The sequence below is a fragment of the Pieris napi genome, chromosome 5 (assembly GCF_905475465.1).
Source record: "Pieris napi chromosome 5, ilPieNapi1.2, whole genome shotgun sequence".
Lineage (NCBI taxonomy): Eukaryota > Metazoa > Arthropoda > Insecta > Lepidoptera > Pieridae > Pieris > Pieris napi.
The window spans coordinates 7,026,025-7,048,545 of record NC_062238.1 but is presented as its reverse complement, the minus strand read 5'-3'; the positions used below and the strand labels follow the sequence as shown (position 1 = coordinate 7,048,545).

Sequence of the window (22,521 nt, the reverse complement as noted above, 5' to 3'; positions counted from 1 at the left end):
CCTATATTTACTAAGATTGGAAATATAATATTGTTATAAAATAAAATTGAGTTTAAAAAATATATATATACAGTAGAGGTAAGAGTAAGACTTTGTATTATGCATGCCAAATAATAAGTAATAACCTTACTACTATTTTTTTTTTATTATTATGAGAGTCTTGAGTTATTTAATTCTGTACCATCGTGGCTAGATTGGTATAATTTATTGAACCTATTGTTTTTAGTATCGACAGAGTTATTGGAGGACAACACTACAGTCGTGCACCGGCCGGTCGCGCTCGCGGTTCGTTGCATGATGTCATTCATCAGCACACACTCACACATAGAACAGGTCGCCAGTCGACCCGCGCGCTGTTTACATTTCTATAGCAATTATATCTTCCTTCCCGTGTGTGACTTCACGACAACTGTGTAGACTGTGATTTAAATTATTATATTTATTGTACCAAATAGTTTTTAGTTTCAAAATGGCAAACAACAGAGCAGCGAAATCTGGATTTGCCGCCGAGGCTCAACGGAAGGTATGTTGTTTTTTATTTAAAACGTCAAAATTTTCCTAGGCTTGTCGGTTAACCAGCCAATTTTGGTTGTTGCTTTTCTGACTCGTGTATTAATTTTGGGGCGTATTATGTAGATATTGATTTGCCCTGGATAACTGGGATGCTGGGATGGACCAGATGACATTACAAGGACTCAGCCGTGACCTATTTATGTCACGTGTGCCCTTAGTAACCTATTTATTAGTTAATTTATTATGATTTTCAATTTCTTATAAGAACGTTCGAGAAAGAGTATTATGTCATATTGTTATAGTTTTTATTCTAAAAGTAATAATGTGAGGGTTACAAAATGTGGTGGCCGATGAAACATGCATCCTTAAACGGAAAGGAACTGGTTTCTTTTCAAGTACCTAACGGATAAGATTTGGCGGGGTTCCAATATTAATTAAATGTATGGAGATCTTGTTGATACGATTTTCATTATAATTAATTTGACCAAGGGACTTACATTCCGTTCCGTCCGTCTAAGCGTTTCCGCTTCAGTAATTTTAAAAATTTTCACTATAACTCTACAAAAATCTTATATGTAAATATTATAGATTATTTTAAGAACCACCAAATAGAACACGGTTTATTACAATAGTTAATCTAATTATAATCCAATTGAGAATTTTAAATGTAGAACTAGAATGTAGCAATTTTTGAATTTCGAATTTATGGATGTTTTTAATTTAATGGAAAATTTATAGTGTAAATAGAAATGCTCCTAAGAATTCAACATCTCAATATAATGAGAGATCGTAAAAGGTGACTAATGACAATACAAACAAAACAATAGTAATAGTGGCACCAGATATTTCTTGTAGCGAATGCTGTAATTATAATATTCATATTTTTTAAATATAATACTTTTCTGAACGCAACTGAACAAGTTTATTCTGAAACTAGGCTATTTTGTACACTTCAAAATTCATGAGGTTTTCCGTGAGTGCTCTTGCGACCCGTGCTGTAATTTTCAACTGCTTCAAAAATAAAAATATTGCATTCACAGGGAAAAAGTAACGTTTTTCTTTTTACGGATTTGTGTCTTGTTAATTACAATAAGACAAGTTCTAGCTATTTTTAATTGAATTTTTCTAATCTCGTTAAGTCTTACGGTGTACCAAGATTTATTTTTGTATGAGGAAACTCCATTCGCTGTAGTGAGTTGCATTTTAAATACATTCCGGGAAACATTTGCAGTCATGTTTAAGCACTTCGAAGGCACGGTATTTATTTAGTACATACGCTGTTTAATTTGCAATTTCTCTGAAGTCGACATTGTAAGAACATTTTATCGTCGCGCAAGGCGAAACTAATAAGAAAAACCATTTATAATTCAAAATTCAGTTGAAGAACAATTTGCGTCGGAAGAATTATTGATTTTTGTCGTAGACGGATTGTTCGATTACGTAAAAATATCGTTATTTTATAGTTTACCGAAATATAACGTACATTTTCTAGACTATTTGTATATTGATTTTTCTAATATTTGGTGATAGAAACGTGCCTAAAGCTATATGTTTACAACTAGAACTAATTTCGATTGAGCAATTATGTTGAACTGCAATATTAATTAGAACGCTGATATCACACGTATTCTAATAGGTATTCCACATGTTTTGTCATCCTTGAGCGGAAAGAATAGATAATGAATAACTAGGCAACTAGCAACCGTTTTCGTTTATTTATATCCTATATAAAGTACCTAATAGTATAAACAAAAATATAGATACTCAGCCAGGCACGCTAAGCGTATATTAATTTTGGAGATTTTTTTAAATAATTGTTGTTAAACATCCAAAAAAAAAATGTAAACGTTACCTATTTTTCTTTCTTTCATTTTTGTCAGTTTTATAGCGATATTTTCGAAATTCCTTTATCGACAAAAAAGCCTTGCTTGCGCTAGCAAAAAAGTTATGAACATATTAATCGGGCAAGCGCATATCATGTATGCAATATCAAACATGAGATTTTATTGTTTTTCTCGACGCAACGAGTAAAATATGAATTTTAATATTGTCCTTAGTTTCGAAATCCGAAAAGTGACTGACCAAATCACTTGCAACGTCATGTTATATAATATAATAAATTCGCGTTTATTTGTATAAACAAAGCTCTGAAGACAATATCAAGCGGATTTTTATAAATACTAGTATTCGTCAGTTGTTTGTATAGAGTTTTTGTATGAATCATTGATATGATTTAGAATCCTGAGCCATTGAATGCCATCTACTCCAAAAGCAAGTGGCCAATTAAGTATACCTCATTGTAAATGCAAGTAACGCGACAACCGTTATCAAAAATTGGTAACCACCTTTCTTCCTGCATACAGGTCAAGGGGATTCGACTTTCAACCGGTTCTGATGGCGCCAATGCACTTTATTAAAACGTAACTTCATAAGATTATTCGTAGCGTTTACATTGTTACCAAGCGGTTCGAAAACTGATCGTTTTGGTATTCTTTAAAAACATACAATTTATTTTAAAATACTAAGTTTCTCTGTCGTAAAATTCACGGTAATGTCACGATATTTGGGTAATGGCGTGTTATACATAACAAACTGTCATTTGTTATTTAGTTAAATACATTGGTAGATTTTTCATTTCAAATATCGTCACAATACGAATAAGAACCTCGTATGTCAAAAAACCATTTATTTTTTATTCTTAGACTCTTTAACTGGTATAATCGTGAAGTAAGGACTTATTTAAATTAATAAATAAGTCCTTTTTACCATCCAAAACTATGGACAAAAACACTTAATAATATTTTAACGAACATGGACGAAATGAAACATTCATCATTAATTCATTCATTCTACAGCGACAATATATAGTTGGTGTAAATTATTTTGTTCTAATGTGTATTGTAGACACGGTCAGGAAATTTCTTCTACGTTTCTTGGAACTTAGAACAGACTAATAAGTGAGGTACATAAACGATTATCATTTAGATGAGAGGTAATATATGAAAAATAAGTTTATTTGCCTCACCATTTTAAATGTTTACATAACATAGGTATTAACTATCTTTGTGAGACGTTGGTGCTTTTAATAGAACTTCTAGAAAATGTTTAGCGTAACATGTTTTAGAAGAAGAAAAATGTTTAAAGTAACAAACAAAATAAAACAAAAGCATGAGTGGTCGTGGGTGTGTGATTATGTGTGGGTGTGTATTTTTAAGTGTGTGAAACAATTTAATTTAAAGTCTACTTTAAATAGCTATACTGGTGCTATGACCCCTGGATAGGGCAAAGGGCATACACAGTGAGCCTCCATTGCTTTCGGCATTAGCTTCGGATCACTCGCTCCTAGCGACTTTCTTTGCCTCAACTGCAAATAACTATGGATCACTAATATTCTTTTGTATCGTTATTAAGCATTTTTCGGAATTTATAATCAGCTTTTTTACAAGGAAACGTAATTTGACTTTACCAGCTTCCCTATACCGGATTTCCTTCAAATCTTTAAACTCTTCTGTCTTTGAACGGCTTGTCGCGCTAAGAGCTGTAAAAAACTCTCATCACGCCGAAATAAATATAGTAAACTAAATCCCTGATACTAGTAGTGCAGTTGGAAAAGTTTAGATTACAAAAGGTTTCACTGTGCTCTCGTAACAAGATTAATAGTTTTACCTTCACATACTAAATATAATAAAAAAGGAAATTTTATAGTAGTTGAATAGATTACTTATTATGTTTTTGGGCCAAAACTATTTATGTCTTCGATACGTCATTCGTTTGAGTTAAGATACAATGAAGACTACAAATTCTCGTGAATCCACGAGATTTGGAAATATAACGAAACAATCTTGCTAATATTATGAAGTATAATATATCAAGTATTCTCATAAAAAAAAGAAAATTAAAAATAATTACACCGACTTTAAATATCTGTCAATTGAAAAGGTAAATAACGAAATATTGATTAAATTGTAATATTGTCAAATAACTTAGGCTGTTTTTTATATTCATGTAAAAAAAACAAATAAATAAATATTACTACTGAGTTTATTGAAACATAGACTTTTAATATAATTGATTTTTCCGGGAAACTTCTGGACAAACATAAATATAATAAATAGATCATCGTAGTCACATTCAATTGCCACAGTACATAAGCTATTTTTGTAGTCTGTTAAAACGATGGAGGAAACAATGCTGTCATCTCCATCTGGCAGAATCTCGCTTTGATGTCGCGAAGGCTGTAAAGCGTAAACCACTTTAAAATGTTCACTGCAGGTTATTCAACGTACTCAGCATTTACATAAGCCAATGCCCTGAGCGCAAATTGTTGAATCAAGCTAGAACCAAATTACTTTTAGGCTAATTTAGCTACTATCTTTACTATATTTGCAATTTTCTTTTAGTAATCACAAACCAAGGTAAAATTTGTTTGTCACAAAAATTGTCTGGGAACAAGATATATGTGTTAGCCTAGCAATGGGCGACTCTTAACGCACGTTCTGCACATTGATTTTCCAATGTACACATGAAAAACATGCTTTAGAATCGACGACAGGAAACCAGAAAGCGTATAGGCTTAAGGTTATAAGGAAACAATTCAATGAACTAGACACAGATATCACTTTGAAATTAATATGACATTATGTTCGTGAAAAATTTAAATAAAAGCTGTATATTGTTAGGATGACGCACATTTCTAGAAAATTCTAAGCGCATCATTCCTAATGTCAATTATTGCAATGTTCTTTTGGTAATCACAAACCAAGGTACAATTTTTTTGTCACAAAAATTGTCTGGGAACAATATACTACGTTTATGTGTTAGCCTAGCAACGGGCGACTATTAACGCACACATGAAAAAAATGCTTTAGAATCGACGACAGGAAAACAGAAACTGAACTAGACACAGATAACTCTTTGAAATTAATATGAGGTTATATAATATACCGTTATTAGCATTTGTTCGTGAAACATTTAAATAAACTGTCAAGCTGTATATTAGGATGACGCACACTTTTAGATAATTCTAAGCGCTTCCTTATGTTAATTAAATGCCAGACTGAAAGTCAATTGTCAATGTTATCATACTTCAGCTGCTTAGTGAAGTGCAGCAACTGAGAACCTGGAGTGGGTTAAGGCCCATATATCCTCGTACTCTCTTCCTGCACTACTGAAAATGCGAAAATACATTTCCATATCGGATATAAGAAATTTTTTTTTATAAAGACTAAAGTTATCATCACAGCCTAAATACTATACTACAGAAAGAATCGAAAGAGTACTGTAATTAAAAAAGTGCAGTTAAACTAACATATTTTGATGAAAGAGTAAAATTATTAATCTGTTGTTAATAATTTTATTTCTCGTTAGAATATTCGATCTTCAAAAGCCTTTAACAACTTATTTTATTTTAAACCCAATACCAAACGAATCTTACGTTAATAATTATTTACCACCGCTATGTGGAATCAGCTGCCCACTGAAGTATTTCCGAACCAATTCGACTTAGGGTCCTTAAGGAGCGTACCAATTCTTAAAAGGCCGGCAACGCACTCGCGAGCCCTCTGGCATTGAGAGTATCCATGGGCGGTATTATATAACATCTGATGAGCCTCCTGCCCGTTTGCCACTGTTTTATAAAAAAAAATTTTTAAAGTCATTCAGAAAAAAAAACATCAAAACAACATCTTTGTCTAGTTCATATCGCTGGTATAGTCTATTAAATTAACCTTCACCTACTGAGCTTCAAGCAAAAGATTTAATAGGAACAGATGTTCGATTAGGTGCAAAATAATTTTTTCATACTAATTCTTGGCGATGACTCACATGGCACGGTTCACTTACAACAAACCTCGCCTTATATGGTGTGGCCTTTACGCAGGACGTATTTATAAGGCTTAAATATAGGCTGCTTTCAAAACAGCGCCATATGTTTGAGATTGACGCTTGACCAAATTTTATTCGAAAGTCTCGAAATAACTATTATGCAAATTATAATGATTATATAAAAAAATATGCAGTGTTGGCTTCAGCGTGCGACTTTCATACTGAGGTCGTAGGTTCGATCCCCGGCTGTGCACCAATGGACTTTCTTTCTATGTGAATTTTAACATTTGCTCGAACGGTGAAGGAAAGCATCGTGAGGAAACCGACATGTCTTAGACCCAAAAAGTCGACGTGCGTCAGGCACTGGAGGCTGATCTCATTGCCTATTAGATTTTCAAAATGATCATGAAACAGATTCAGAAATCTGAGGCCAAGACCTAAAGAGGTTGAAGCGCCACTAATTTATTTTATATAAAAAATATAAGAGGAATTGTAAACCTTATTTCGTATCGATTACTAAACATCCTATTGCTTGCGTGTGAAACATCTAAAAAGGCGGGAGCTTGTAGTTTATTGTTTATCAGAATGCCAAATCATAAAATGACTGCTTCACGACTGATTTGAGAGCGACCGCCGATGCGAAAACCGCTGTGTGAGTTCGTGAAGTGAGTTACAGAATCGCAGGGCAGAATGGAATAAAATCTGGTTTTTGGAGAAGTTTGTTCCCGGAGAGATCGCGCGCTCTCAGATTCAATGAATTCACTCCCAACACTTGTTAGTTCGGAGAAAACATCGTGAGGAAACCGGTTTTAAGACCAACATTGACGTGAATTACCTACAGAAGGCTGATACTGACTTGTCCATAGACAAATTATTCATGAAATTGCTAATGCAAAAATTCGTCTGCCACATGCATACTATATATAGTACTTCATACAATCGCTTGAATAGTGTAAATAATTTATTAGTATCGACGAAAAGTTAATACAATTTTGTACATCACAATATGAGGCAGTTACTACACTGTTATATTGAAACCAATTTGGTCCGTTTTTCCTGTTTAGGACTTTTCAATGATATTTAAATTCTATTTAAATTATTATACATATTTACTTAGTTGGTATTGAAACCATTGCCATCTAAAATAATATTTTTAATGTTTTATGGACATCGACGATATCTTTAGTATCACATTTTTTGAGTTAAAAATATAACAGAGTTATAGACTTTGAGTTTCTTATTTCAATTTTAACTAAGTTTAATGATCTATCTTATCCTTTATATATAAAATTAATTGCTGTTTTTATCTCGCTAAAACTCGAGAATGGCTATACCGATTTGTCTCATTTTGATCTTGTAATATTTGTCGAAGGTCAGGGAACGATTAAACGATGGGAAACTAAAAAATAAACTTAAATCAGTAAAGAAATATGTTAAAAACAATTATTGAATTTTCCAATTAAAACTGTTCCTGGCTGGGAATATGTTGTCTTTTAAAAAAAAATTGTAACTTGTTTGCCATGTATAGATAGATGTTGATTAGATAGAGATGGTTAGAAATTTGTGTTTCATAGCAGCTGCAGTATGAGGTCCGATGTTTTTGGTCTGATTAAAAAATCTAGTTTACTATATAAACGTAAATTTTCTTCGTAATTATATTTTTATATATTTTATAGTTATATTATATTTTTATTAATACAACGTAATTAATACGTATTTCCACATAAAAACTTTTACAAACATACCAACTAAAAAGATCTTATTCGTTAAGATACGAATGAAAACTAGTTCTGTTTTGTTCCTGTGTGGTCCATGAAATATGAAACGTTGTGTCATAACTTATAGTAATACAATACACTCAAAGACACACACACACATCGATATGCTCTAGAATCTATGATTCGATCATATTATCGAACAAGGTTTTACCAAAATTTTCGCTTCTTTATTAAAACGATGCACGATATCATTTCACACTAGGTATATACAAATTGTCAATGAAATTTTTAATAAATAACTCGAAATATATAAAACACACTATAATATTTTCTTTTTATAAAGAGAAAATTATTGGAAAATCTTAAACAATGCACAGAATCTCTCACGCCTACAATTATCTTGAACTTATAGCCTTTCGAACATATTTTAAAGGTTAAGATTATCAAAGTATTATTCAATGCTTTATTACTGTCGCAGCTCCTCAATGTTGACCAGTGATAATCACAAGGTGATATGATAAAAAATATTATTTTATTTATTAACACTTCGTTGCAAAAAACAATAAATCAAACACAATACAAAAAAAAATATAAGGGATGCAACGGGCGGCCTTATCGCTAATAAGCGATCTCTTCCAGGCAACCCTAGTTAAAGAAAAAAACTAAAAAAAAGAAACATGATTCGTGCGAGAAGTGCAGAAACAAATGTTATATAAAAAAAATAATAAAATAAAAATATATAACTCCAAGTACAATAACTAAAGTTTGCCTATCACACTATATGAACATGAATAAATATAAAACATGATTATTAGTTCATAACAATAAAATATACAGTATAATTACAATTTTCTTAACATACATAATAATAAAAATAATAAATATAAGCAAGACTCGCTGTATTGCGAGGAAATGCTGCCAGCGTTAAAGGTAGTGGCAAAGGGAACAAATTTTTAAATTTGTTTTAATTTTCTTTTTATTCGTTTTTCATATAAAACTAAAATAAATTCAAGAAGCTTTGTCCCTTGGCATCTTTTTGAATTATTCTCCTATGGGCACTGCGTCCACAGTGAGTCTTCATCACGCTCCACGTCTTTCCGGCTCTCTTTACCTCATATGCAACTGTACGACGCCAGGTTTGCTTGAGACGGCCACGCTTCCGCTTTCTCTCCTTGTTTCCAAACAAGGGTCTGCTTGAGGATATGATTGGAATCTCTTCGGAGTGTATGGCTATCCATTTCCACTCGTATCACTTGATCTGCTGGCTAATCGATGTTTTTCTACAGCGCTCTCAAAGTGACTCGTTGGAGATCTTCTCGGCCCAGTTGATACATGATGATAAATAAATAAATAATAATAAATCCTTTATTTGCCATGATAGTGGTACAAAATAAAATAAAAAATCTAACAACAAGAAAAGTCCGCACAATCAGCCATACAATAACAGGCATGCAAATGTCATAATAAGAAGTCAAGTCATTTATGAGTAATTGTTAAACTTATGTTCTAAATATTCGGTCACGCTATAAAAGCACCTTGACTTTAAAAATCTAATCACCTTCCCCTTGAAAACATTACATGTCAGCGATCTATAATTTTTAGGAAGGTGATTAAATATTCTCACAGCCATGGCGTAACAATTTTTCGAGTATAGCGCGGTGCAACATGCAGGCAGCCGTGTTGGATCCCTCACATAAATACATTTCCTCGTCGATGTTGTATTTTTTTTATAATTGTCCGCAACTTTGTCCTATTAGAAAGTCGCTTTATTATAACACCACAACCTAATGGTAATTCGGGGCGAGAATTATTTATAATCCCCGTAAGCCAAAAAGGTATTGGGATTATATAAAAAGTAATAGATCAGTGGCGCTACAACATCTTTCGGTATTGGCCTCAGATTTCTGAATCTGTTTCATGATCATTTTTAAATCTAATAGGCAAGTAGGTGATCAGCCTCCAGTGCTTGACACACGCCGTCGACTTTTTGTGCCTAAGACATGTCGGTTTCCTCACGTTTTCCTTCACCGTTCGAGCAAATATTAAATGCGTACATAGAAAGAAAGTCCATTGGTGCACAGCCGGTGATCGAACCTATGACCTCAGGTATGAGAGTCGCACGCTGAAGCCACTAGGCCAACACTGGTATTGGGATTATATATTGTAGTCCTAATGTCAATGTCTATATTGGTTAGTTATCTTCGACCTCGGGACGTGATCTGTGGAGTAAGCTAGTAGAACATAAATAATAATCCTGTGACGCTACAACACTATATAAGCGCCTTAGATTGCATCCGTAATTTTTTTCTATTTCAAAGACAAGTAGGTGATCAGCCTTCTGTCTGTTGTCGATTTTCATGTTCTCGCGATGTTTTCCTTTACCGTATGAGCGAGTGTTAGAACGTTTACTGGTGAACACTGGGGATTGAACCTACGGGATATTCAGGTATGAGGTACGCCAGCCACTTGGCCATCACTGCTCTTGAAAATCTATTTATATACATTGAGTAAGGAGTACCTCATACACGTTCTATTTGTTCCGTTCCCACCCTTGTTAGGTGTGGCATAGTTCTCTGATACACGTGACACATAAAAATAAGGTTGGTTACATTCTGTGTTAATTAATGCCACTGTTAAACGTGGTCACTATATATTAGTACTAAAGAATCTATCGTCGCTGTAGAATGATAACCTTGTATGTCCAGAGAACCAAACATTACAGGAAACGAATTTTTTTTTTAATTTCGTCTATGTTCGTTAAAATATTACGTGTTTTTAACCATAGTTTTAGATAGAAAAAAAGGACTTATTTATTTATAACATAAATAAGTCCTTACTTCATGATTATACCAGTTCAATGACATAAGAGTCTATGAATTAAAAAAAATGTTCTTTTTGACATACGAGGTTATCATTCTACAGTGACGCTATGAAATCTACACACGTTATTAAAAAATACTTCAATTGAAGACCTCCGAGTTTTTGAAGCTGGTTAAAACGTATTTATCAGCAATACTGGCATTTTTCTTTTCTTTTTTACATTCTTCATTTCTTAGTATTACAACTTGTTTAGTTGATTCTGCAGAAAATCATGACGCCAATATAACAATTATCTTCAAAGCTAGAATTTAATAAGTAGTCATATATATACAGTATTTTCACAAAAAAATAATTTCCATTAATCCAATGTCCTGTTACTTATGTAAAAGACAAGAAATTCTTATTAAATGCGTAGTTGCGTCATGGTTATTTCTGTGCAACGTTTTTGTTGCCAACGGACGTGTATGGACAGTCATTCTATAGATTCAAATCAGAAGGACCTCTTGTAATAATGTTAATTCATCGAATACAGCTGGTGATGTTTACATAGCGATGACTAAAATATTTTTTTACTTAATAATAATGACAAAACTGTAAAAATGACTAATCATGGACAGAAATATGGTTTTGTCAAAATTGTTCTAACTCCTCACTAATCAAAGTAATTATCAGTTATTATGTTAATGTCCTTCCCTCCTCCCCCCCTCTTTCTACCCCTCCTGCCCGTTTGCCCCGTTCTTTATTATTATTTTGCAAATTCCCTCTGCAGACTTCCTAAACAAATGTTACATATGGTTATTTATAGTAGTATAATATTCTTTATATAATACCAGTCGTATTTTTTTTCTTTTTTAATGGCTCTGGCACGATTTGTACATTAGCCAGCGTCAAGTATAGGATTTTTTTTATTATTCATGCTTGTCTAGAAATTCGACCGTGTCCTCCATGTATGGTTTAAGCACTCGCCCGGTACCGCACAACCCTCCCAAAGGCCGAGAACAAATTTAAATTAAATTAAAACTTGCCTTCGAACCGGGAATCGAACCCGGTACCCCTCACCTAGCTGCCACTTAATAAGACCGCTAGGCTATGAGGCCCCTAGTCGTATTTTACGAGTCGTAGGTTTTTATGAAAACACACCTGTCAATTACGCTTTAGTACAACGCGGACGTAAGCACAAAGTAGTTTGAATAGCACATAGTTAACGAACAACTACTTCCTTCGTCTTGCAATACAAATTAGATAACGCAAGGAATATTAATGGCCGGCCGAATAGTTGAGCGTTATCGGCCAACTTTATCGACACGTCTTTGGAACATCCGTTATATATTTTTAATTTATACAATGTCTTATTTAATATGTAATTAAAGTTCTGTGTTATAACTGTACCACCATGAATTTACCTCCTATATACATAAAAACCAAAGGATTGCATTCTTTTGTCTCTTTCTGTCAAGTTGTGTTTTCGCTCTGATGACAAGAGAGACAAGAGTGGTTTAGTTTAATAAGTGCAATTTGTCTAATTAAGTAATTATGAATAAGTGGTATGTCCATACAATTAAATATTTATACTATTGACGTATCGTGCCTTTTTCTTCCAGTCCACTCAGCCCTGCGATTCTGTAACTCACTTCACGAACTCACACAGCGGTTTTCGCATCGGCGGTCGCTCTCAAATCAGTCGTGAAGCAGTCATTTTATGATTTGGCATTCTGATAAACAATAAACTACAAGCTCCCACCTTTTCAGAATGCCAAATCATAAAATGACTGCTTCACGACTGATTTGAGAGCAACCGCCGATGCGAAAACCGCTGTGTGAGTTCGTGAAGTGAGTTACAGAATCGCAGGGCTGTTCACTAAGATTTACAGATACCTTGGCAACTACATGTCACCAGCGTATTCTCGACTTGTTTCATTATGTATTTTATCCTTATCAAACACTTTATTTTTGTATAGCATACACAATAATAATAATTAAACTGTATACAAGGCAAATAAACACAATGTAAGGACAACTAGCTAAAGACTGACTATGCATCGTTTTCATAAGAAGCGAAAATTTGGGTTCCCCTTTATTTGATAATATGATGGAATCATAGATACTAACTAGAACATATTGATATGACTCTTGGAGTGTATTGTATTTCTATGAGTTCAACTCAATGCTTCAAATTTCATGGACTACACAGAAACAAAACAAATTCATATGTTTTGGTATATTCAAAACATTATTTATACCATAAATATTTAAACAGTCAAATCTTTAGATACACATACATATTTATAAAGGTTTAAAAAGTATTAATATATCAATCCTTTAATTTTAATTTCAAAGTGGGTTCCATTAAAACAACAACAACAAGTGACAAATCCCATGAATGATTTATTAGCGGACATCGGGGAATAAGGGGAAAATATAATGAACTCATTTTGGTATCTGACTAATGATTTATACGAAATTGGACAATTGTAACCATTTATAACCTCCGCTATCCTCGAGTTCGGTGACTCACAAATCCTTAACTTATTACGTCACCCCACAGATACTTGGCTGTCTCATCTCTTATACATTTAATAATGACTTACGAATTTCGATATAATTCAAATTAAGAACTCATTTAAGTCTAGTCTAGCAAATTGTTTTTTTGAAGTCAAGGTTTCCCCGGACACCAAATATATTAAATGTTGCGTTTCTTATAAATATTGGCTCATACTGCCAGTGATTCGACCAGTTACTAAGATGATATGATGAGAAGCTGATGCAGAAGTTTCACCACGCAATGTCCAGGACCTTTTATTGATAAAAAACACTTTCATCAGACGCAGTAATTACTTACCAATATACTAGCGGACCCGACTTAAATACAAAAACTTAAAAACAAAATCATCTAATTGTAAGTCTAACACATTCTCGAATCCACTTGAGCCGTTTAGGTAGAGTTTAATTAGAAACACACGCACATAAGATGTAATAAAAGTATAATATGTTATTAGAACAATAAACAATGGATTGCTCATGCAAACTTTTGTGTTCTGTGTGTGTTCTTTACATTAAGGGATGATTGATTTGAGTCTCAAACACTAATTTAATTGGATATCCAGGTGAAATCGTGTTAAAACAAAAATAGGGCTAAATTTAACTCAACGGTTTATTTTTAGAATAAAGAAATTATTTAGATCTAGATTTATTCTATACTCACTTCTCTATACACTATACACTATAAATATTCGTGAAATTAATTTCTGCCTTGATTACGTGGATACTACATGTTCACGTTTCGTTCACACAGTAATGTAATAGTGTGCTCCTGTGCTTGCACCACGCCTATTTCTTTAGTTTTGATTATTCTATTATTTTCTTTAAAAAGTGACAAGAGAGTGAGAGAAGCATTAATTGTTTTCTCAATTAATACTTGATTTGTAGTTTACTGCCATTTCACTATGTTTTCTGGTTGAAAGGTGATTCGCATAATAATACATTTAAATACATGTAACTAAACAAGTGGTCTTAACCAATACTAATGACTACTTAATATCTACAACACAATTCAACCAAGAAATGCGATATATGTGTGGTATTTCTTATGTATATTTTTAATATTAGCATTTTGTAAGAGTTTTTTGATGTAATGACGTAATGAACATGTCGATAACATTGTCTATAGTATTATGTATGTTAAAATTTATTTTACTACCAAATTAATTACAATTAAGTATATTTTTTATAATGAAAATTCTCATAGTTACTTGGAACTAAAAGAGGATTTTTTGCGGATCCAAAATACGTATTATTTCATTTGTTGATTTTGTCACAACATTTTTATTGTGTAGTGCTTATCTATGGTGCTAACGAAATTTTTATATACATGATTTCTATAAAAATAAATTGAGATAAAAAAGTTTATAACTGTCTTAAACATTTTAATATTAATGAGAATTCTCTAATCAGGTAGCGCTGACCCCTATTGACCTACAATATAATGACCTTATTTTCATATAATTATTATCATTCTTAAAAAAATAATAATTAAAAGATCACACTAATTAAATACTCGAAACAAGAATTTATTATATTACTTGTAAAACTGGTAAATTAAATCATTTATGGAATTAATTGTATAATTGGAGACAATTTAAAAAAGTTGTTTACTACTTTTTGTATCGGAACTCAGCTTAATAGGTACATAATTTTGTAATAAGCAGAGTTCTGCACTTTGAAACCCGTCGAACTCTGCTTATTAAGAAACAGTCGTCAAAAAATTATACACTATTGAAACTGGATTTCAGCTTCATATAGAAATAATAACAATTCCCATTTTACTATATAATATCCAGCATTGGTAATGCAAAATGCCTTTACGTATAGTCAATATACGATTATTACTATTACGATAACTACTATGTAGACCTTAATATTCCAAACCGAGACATATAAAGCCTAACTGGATCGTTCATCACATTGATGAGGTATAAATTGTTTTTATTGAGCAAGAAACGATCATACGATCAGACGGCGCCAGACTGATAACAAGCCATTTCGTTGATCATGGAGACCTCGTCTCAAGTAAACGTAACGTATAAGTCATACATATAATACAGTAGAACCTCAATAACTCAAACCTCTGTAACTTAAATAATTAAACTCTGAATTGGCCCTAAGCCCCTCAGTAACTTATAGAAATGTTTCCACAACATATAAAACATAAAATTGTTTGTCAATGAGTCATTTTGAAAGAGTGTGCAAATCAAAAGGTTTCGGTTTTAACAACTGTAAGATCATTTATATTTATATAAAATCACAGACTTTTTTTAAGAAGACTAAACCTTAAATTGTTGTTTTATTGTTATGTTACACACGTTATTTGAATAAACAAATAGGATTATTTAAATTCCTGTATTTTATTGAACCAATCCATCTGACGCATTCGAGTAAAAATAGGAATAAGGGTATATACAAACATATGTACATACCTACCTCTATATTAACCTATCCCTAACATAGACCCTTGATAACTTTAAACCTCTATAACTTAAAATATTTTGTGTTTCCCTTGGACTTTAACTTATCGAGTTTTTACTGTAATAATCCTTCGTTTGCATGAATATGGTATACAATATACACCCTCACTCCGCTGGTCTGAGGCCGAAAAAGTGTCCTCCGAAACGAGAAACTTCCAGTGCTCCCTGTCCTCTGACACCTGCTTCTAATTGCTGGCTTACAGATGCAGTAGGTCTAATACCAGAATAATAAATAATTTGGTAAAATTTTGAATTACGTAATTGACAAAAGAAAACTATTTAATAACTACGTCATTTGCATATCTGTATTATTACCGAGTGTTATGTTTGAATTTTGCAACGACTTAATAGAACCTATATATATTTTATATTGTCGTAATATTATAATGTTTATCACAATTAAGTTGGAAGCTGCAACCACAGTTTTTAATCACTTAATTTTCCGTAATATTCGGTTCAAAACATTGTTTATCGCGGCGTATATGAGGCCGCGTTATTATAACTTTTTGAAGAGTTTTAAACATGTGTATGTTATTCTGGTTTAGCCCCATTTTAAACCATATCGTAAAACGGACCTTGATTCAAAGTTATGACTATGATGTAATTACCACAGTTGACTGTTATGGTCGGGTTAACATTATCCTTTCCTTATCAGTACTACCTTCGCGTTAACATTGCTGAAACTCGCATAAATTGTTTAATATAAATATGCGCTGAAATTAATATAATGCGTATGTAGGCACCTCATATTAAGAAATACTCAAATTTAATAATTTTCCAGTTTTATTTATTTTCTCCGATATTTGAAAATATTTTGGTTGTAACACAATTGCGGTAATTTTTTTGTTTTTATTTGCTTTCACTTGCATTAGGTATTTTAAATATTCCCACGTGTTTACTATGTACCAAGCAACCTGACACACGACACTATATATTATGGCCATTATAGATTCATCACTTTATTGACATGCGATACGGATTATTAAAAAGATCAGTGTTATGTTTCGTGTCAAAATCTTAATTACGATTCATATTTTTGACGAATACGCGTTCTATAGAAAATAACGTTTCAAATACGCCTTTTATAGATCAATTATAAAGTAAATTTCAATTGCCTACTAAGAACGTACTAAGCAAAGTATTTGATCGACAGTACTTATAGTATACAATATATTCGCCGACCTTGTTCCAACATCTCTCGGCAAGCGGCTGGCCTCATTTCTCTTCTCGTTAAGACGAAGGTTGCAATTTTCTCGTAAGTTATCTACTTCATGGCTTTCTGTTAATTTGAGAATTTAACTATATAAAGGCTTTATATACCTATTTACCATATTGAGCGATTACGAAACCGATACAGAAATGTGAAACTATGACTTGGGGGACTGATATTAAAATATATTTGGGAGCGTTCATTACGTAACGAATTTTGGGGGGGGAGGGGGTCCTTTTGTAAAATGTTACGATGCGGGGCAGGGATTGAATTACGCGTTATTTTTAATATTATTTTCGACTTTTCAGTACTTTACACCAAATTATGGTTTAGGTATAAAGAGTCACTAGGTGGTCACGAAACGTCTTACTATACTTGGGTACAGAAAAACGTTACGGCGCGTTACATGGGGGGGGGGATCAATAGTCTCAAAAAATTGCGTGACGTAATACTTGAACGCTCCCTTTAACAACCTTTACTATTTACTTATATCAGGAATTTTGTAATTATAATGTGGTGTTCATATTTCGTTTAGACGTTATGATAGTATTGTATAAACTTTACTCGGAACTACCATATCACAAATTAGACTATTTTTTTACATTTCGCCAAACAACAAAGGTTATACTTTATTCAAGGTAATGAAACAATTTTGCTAATAATGCTTATAAAAAGACACACAAACCATAGACAAATTTCAGGCTCAAAATTCGATTGGCGACAATAAAATTGTTCTAGACATGTTTTGCGTATTTCCTGCGATGTCAAAAAGCGGTAGGTACCTAAGTATACGTTTCTTACTTATTGAACTCCTCGTTTCAGATTAACAGCAAGTACAGTGAAGAATTGGCAGAGGAGTGCTTAGAATGGATCAAAGTGATCACCGGCGAAAATATCGACACGTCAGGTGACATGGACAACTTCTATGAGATACTTAAAGATGGAACTCTTCTTTGCAAGTAAGTATAGTTACTGTATGTAAAGTAGAGGTACCTAGTACTTATTGTACTATATTTACTATTGTTTTAGATATTTTTTTATAAAGTCTTTCGTAGGTTTTTATTTAATAGTTATATTATAGAGGTATCTCTATCTTTTCATCATCGGAGCTACGTAAATTGCTATTTTTCCTGTATGTATTTCCAACATATTATGTTGAAAAATTTCTGTTCTCCAATCAATGAATGATTTTTAATGTAATCTAGTATCGCATGTTTCTGTTCAACGCAAATGGCTTATTATATATTATTATTAATTGAGTTCGAATTTTAGCGAAATATAAATTGATTCAGGGCCACACTGACAGAAGGCCTAAAACATAAAATGTAAAGAAAATTTTGTTTTAGCCGAAATGTCCATATATACATTATAATTAATTTATGAATCGAATATTCCAGATTGGCGAACCACATAAAACCTGGCCAGGTGAAGAAAATCAACGAATCTAAAATGGCGTTCAAATGTATGGAGAACATTAACGCGTTCCTTGAAGCCGCCAAAATATTCGGCGTACCTGCGCAGGAAACCTTCCAGACCGTTGATCTGTGGGAAAGGCAGAACCTCAACTCCGTAGTTATCTGCTTACAGTCGCTTGGTAGAAAAGTAAGTTTTCAATTAGCCTTATGCTATTTCCTAGAAATTTCTTCGTTTGGTGACCAATTCAAACAATAGCAGAGTTGGTGTATTGGATTTATATAATACCAATTGATTTTTCTCAATGTGCGCATTTAACACTTGGCTGATCAACTTTTTGCCATAGCTTTCTTTCCCTTCCAAATTTATCAAATCATAGATTGCAGTGAACGAATGATGAACTTTACATAATATTAATATGTCCTTTCAGGCCCATAACTACGGTATGCCCTCAATAGGACCTAAGGAAGCTGAGAAAAACGTTCGCAACTTCACTGAAGAACAGCTCCGGGCAGGCCAAGGTGTTATTTCGCTTCAATACGGCTCCAACAAAGGCGCCACTCAGAGCGGAATCAACTTTGGCAACACTAGACATATGTAAACGTACGATAATCTGTGCATTACCAACTTTGACCACAGATAATAACAATGGCGCCAACTGCCACAGTCAATAAATGTTCAATGGTTCAAGCCATAGTAGATGTAACAAAAGTACTTAGAGTGAATGTACTATCAGCAAAATAGTTATCTATACATAAAGATTCCTTTAATGGACTTATTACAAAAGATAACTTAAATACTCTTTACATCCAATATCCTATACTCGGCAGATTTGTTTGACACCTGGTAGTAAAATCATTATAATGCTTGATTTTTTGCTGCTCTTTTAAATATTTTGCTGATGGTACAATTTAATTGTATTAAGGACCATTTTACAAAGATTTGTAGAATCTCTAACAATTTTCTCTTAAATGCTTTTTATAATTCATTCCGACGAGTCATTCCATGCGATTTTGTAATTCTTAAAGTATAAGCTTTTCCAACTTACTACCTAATTAATATTAGTAGCTATTTTCGTAAGCTAGCATTTTTTTTTTCTTGAATTAAGATTTTTATAATCCTGTCAATATTTAAGTGCCAATCTATACTTTGCAAATTCCATTTATGAAAAATAATGTGCCTTCGCAAAACCCATAGGGTTTTTTTATTGTGGAGGGTGACGTAATAGTTTACAAAACTATCTAAAGACTTTTGATTCGTATAAGAATTTAATATTCATTCCAATTTATATTTATTGTTACTCTGTGATTAACCGTTAAAAATCCTCTATTCTTGTAGCTATAATTAATATTATGTATATTTTTATGATTTTTGTAAGTTTCACGAAGTGTAAAAACTTTTTGAAAGTACGTAGAAATAAAGTATCTCAAAAAGTGCTTGTTTTAATTTAAATACATTAAAAAAGTGCGTGTGTACGAAGTACACATGTCAGGAGTGAAACTTCTTTGGCAAACTAATCTTTAAGTCTTGTTCATATTTATACAAATCTAAAACATTTTTTTAAACATAATTGTTTATTTACAATTAAGTATACAGTATTTACAATTTTCTTAACCTACAAAGTAATAATGAAAATCAAAACAAATTTAAAAAGTTTGGTCCCTGTGGCAGTGTATCTAAAACATTAGATTTCCAATACTTAGAGGGAGGGAAAGAGGAAGATATGTTAGGAATTTAATTGTCTTTAATGACAAAGTTGTATTGAAAATTAATACAAATTACATTTTATTTTAAATTTATTTATTATTAGAGATGAAACGGATAGCAGTTTGGCCGGATACCAGATATTCGGCCAAGTATGTGGCAGAATATCCGGATATCCGGCGGAACTTAGCCGTTTGGTGTGTCAAACATACACACACATGCGGGTCATTGATGCTGCAAGAGCACGCCAGGAGATCTTATAGGAATATTTGAAAATGTCTTGCGAAGAGTCCTCAAGTAGCAGTTCATTATCAACACCGGCTAAAAAGAGGAGACAGAGTCAGCTGCAAGTATCTCACAAAGCTCATGACACGTTTTAACATTGCTTTGATGAGGTAGCAAATGAAAACAATACTGACCAGGTTCAATGTGAAGAAAGAAACGCGTTAACCTGTGAGCTAGATTTTTATCTCAAGTCGGTGCGAATTGATCGCAATCAATACTCAAATTTAATTAAGTTTTCCAAAATCTTTCTTTCAGCACCTTCCAGCGGTGTGTACAGCGAAAGACTTTTTTCTGAACCTGGCTTTATTTATGAAGAGAAGCCAAACTGCTTGCTACCTTCCTAGAGAAATTAGTATTTAACCAACATAATTTGCCTTTAGTGCAGTATGAGTAGGTACTAATTAATTCATTTTCTATTGTGTGATTTAAAATTTCAAGTAAAACTAATTATGTTTCTTAAGTCATACTAAGGTTCTGTTTCACAATGTACGGATAAGTTCCAAATTAGCTATTTATAACTTATTTGTAGGATAAACACTATTGTTGCATTTCATAACTGATAGCGCTATTCGTCACATAAAGTCCATCTTAAGTTATGAGTCCGATGAAGTGTCAAATAGCACAATTTATCTTCCAAATAATTTATGTGTTGCATAGCTATTTGGTACTTTATCCACACATTGTGATCAGACCCTAATAATAATAGCCTTTATTCAGATACATTTAAACAAATTTCCATTTTAATCCTCTTCTAGTGTATCTGTGTGCCCTGCCTCTTTTTTGGCAAATGCCTCCTCCAAATCCCGCCATTCCTCTCTGCACTGTACCATACAAAACAGACCCTAAGACTAACTAAATAAAGCAATCATTTACTTAAAAATATATTTTTTATCCAGTATTCTTTTTTAATTTATATCGTTTAATATAACTACACAAAAATAGACTCTTAAGAGTAAAATACCGTTTATGAGCCTCCTGAAACATCAATGGTCTTTGTATAGCCGCACAAAGTTAGACGACAGGGCGATTTCGCCCTATCTAAATAATATGCCCATCTGTTGATAGTACGATGTACGAACATACGGCTGATTCCAATATTTTGAAGTGTCTGGAATATGACCAACGGCTCCATACCCACTTTGTGCAAGGCGATCACTGCAATCTTATTTTCGTTAACACCCCATTCCATATTGTAATTTGATAATGAACACGAAAAAATATGTGAAATGGCGCAAAATCGAAAGAAGTTTTTAAAATAATGTACTTGTTCCAAATTCAAAATAATAAAAAGGTTGAAAAAAAAAGAAAAGTTTTAATGTCACAGTATTTATGGCCAGACTAGTTATATGTATTTAATTGTATACTAAAATTCGATCTTGCGTTAGACTATTGCATCTATTTTAGGATAGCAACATAAATTCCGCGATAGTGTAGACATACCTATCTATTGTGTGATATAATGGGCTTAATGATGTGAAAGTTGTTATTGCTATTTCTCCTTGCGGGGTTTGGTTCTGACATAATACAAAATACCTACTCATAGTTTTATTTGAAATACGACAGAATTTGGTGTTTATTGTTTGACATCGTTAGGATATAAAAAGTTTTCAGTTCGAATTCTGCAAAACATTTATTTAAATATTTAATATATTATTATAATCGACTAAAAATGTTTTCACGAGTACGTAGGTATATAATTTCGTATTTACCATCATTATACCTAATGGGGCGTTCCCACGGAGCGTTAATCACGACAGTCAACTACGCTAGTCAACTGTCGTTCGTGACACTCACGAAAGTGTGAATTGATGAAACGTTCACATGGTTGGGGGATTTCGTGCCGTTCACGCTTCGTGTTTCGACTTAGTTTATTTATATTTATTATTTATTTTTGAATTTTGATATAACTTCTTTTGGTCCAAATCCAGGAATATTTAATTCATGACTTATTCTCTTAGCTGCGGCGGCACGTAAATCTCTATCACGGTATTCCTCCAAACTTGGATCATATAAC

General features: G+C 32.8%; 1 protein-coding gene across 1 annotated transcript; it reads left to right on the top strand.

Annotated features, from left to right (window-relative positions):
- The first annotated feature begins 294 nt into the window (after nt 1–294).
- LOC125049471 (myophilin) lies at nt 295–19,951 on the top strand. Its single transcript, XM_047648787.1, has 4 exons — nt 295–523; nt 17,928–18,064; nt 18,503–18,707; nt 18,949–19,951. The coding sequence occupies exons 1-4, from the start codon at nt 470–472 to the stop codon at nt 19,117–19,119; spliced, it is 567 nt and encodes a 188-aa protein (XP_047504743.1). The 5' UTR covers nt 295–469; the 3' UTR covers nt 19,120–19,951.
- Nucleotides 19,952–22,521: the final 2,570 nt, after the last annotated feature.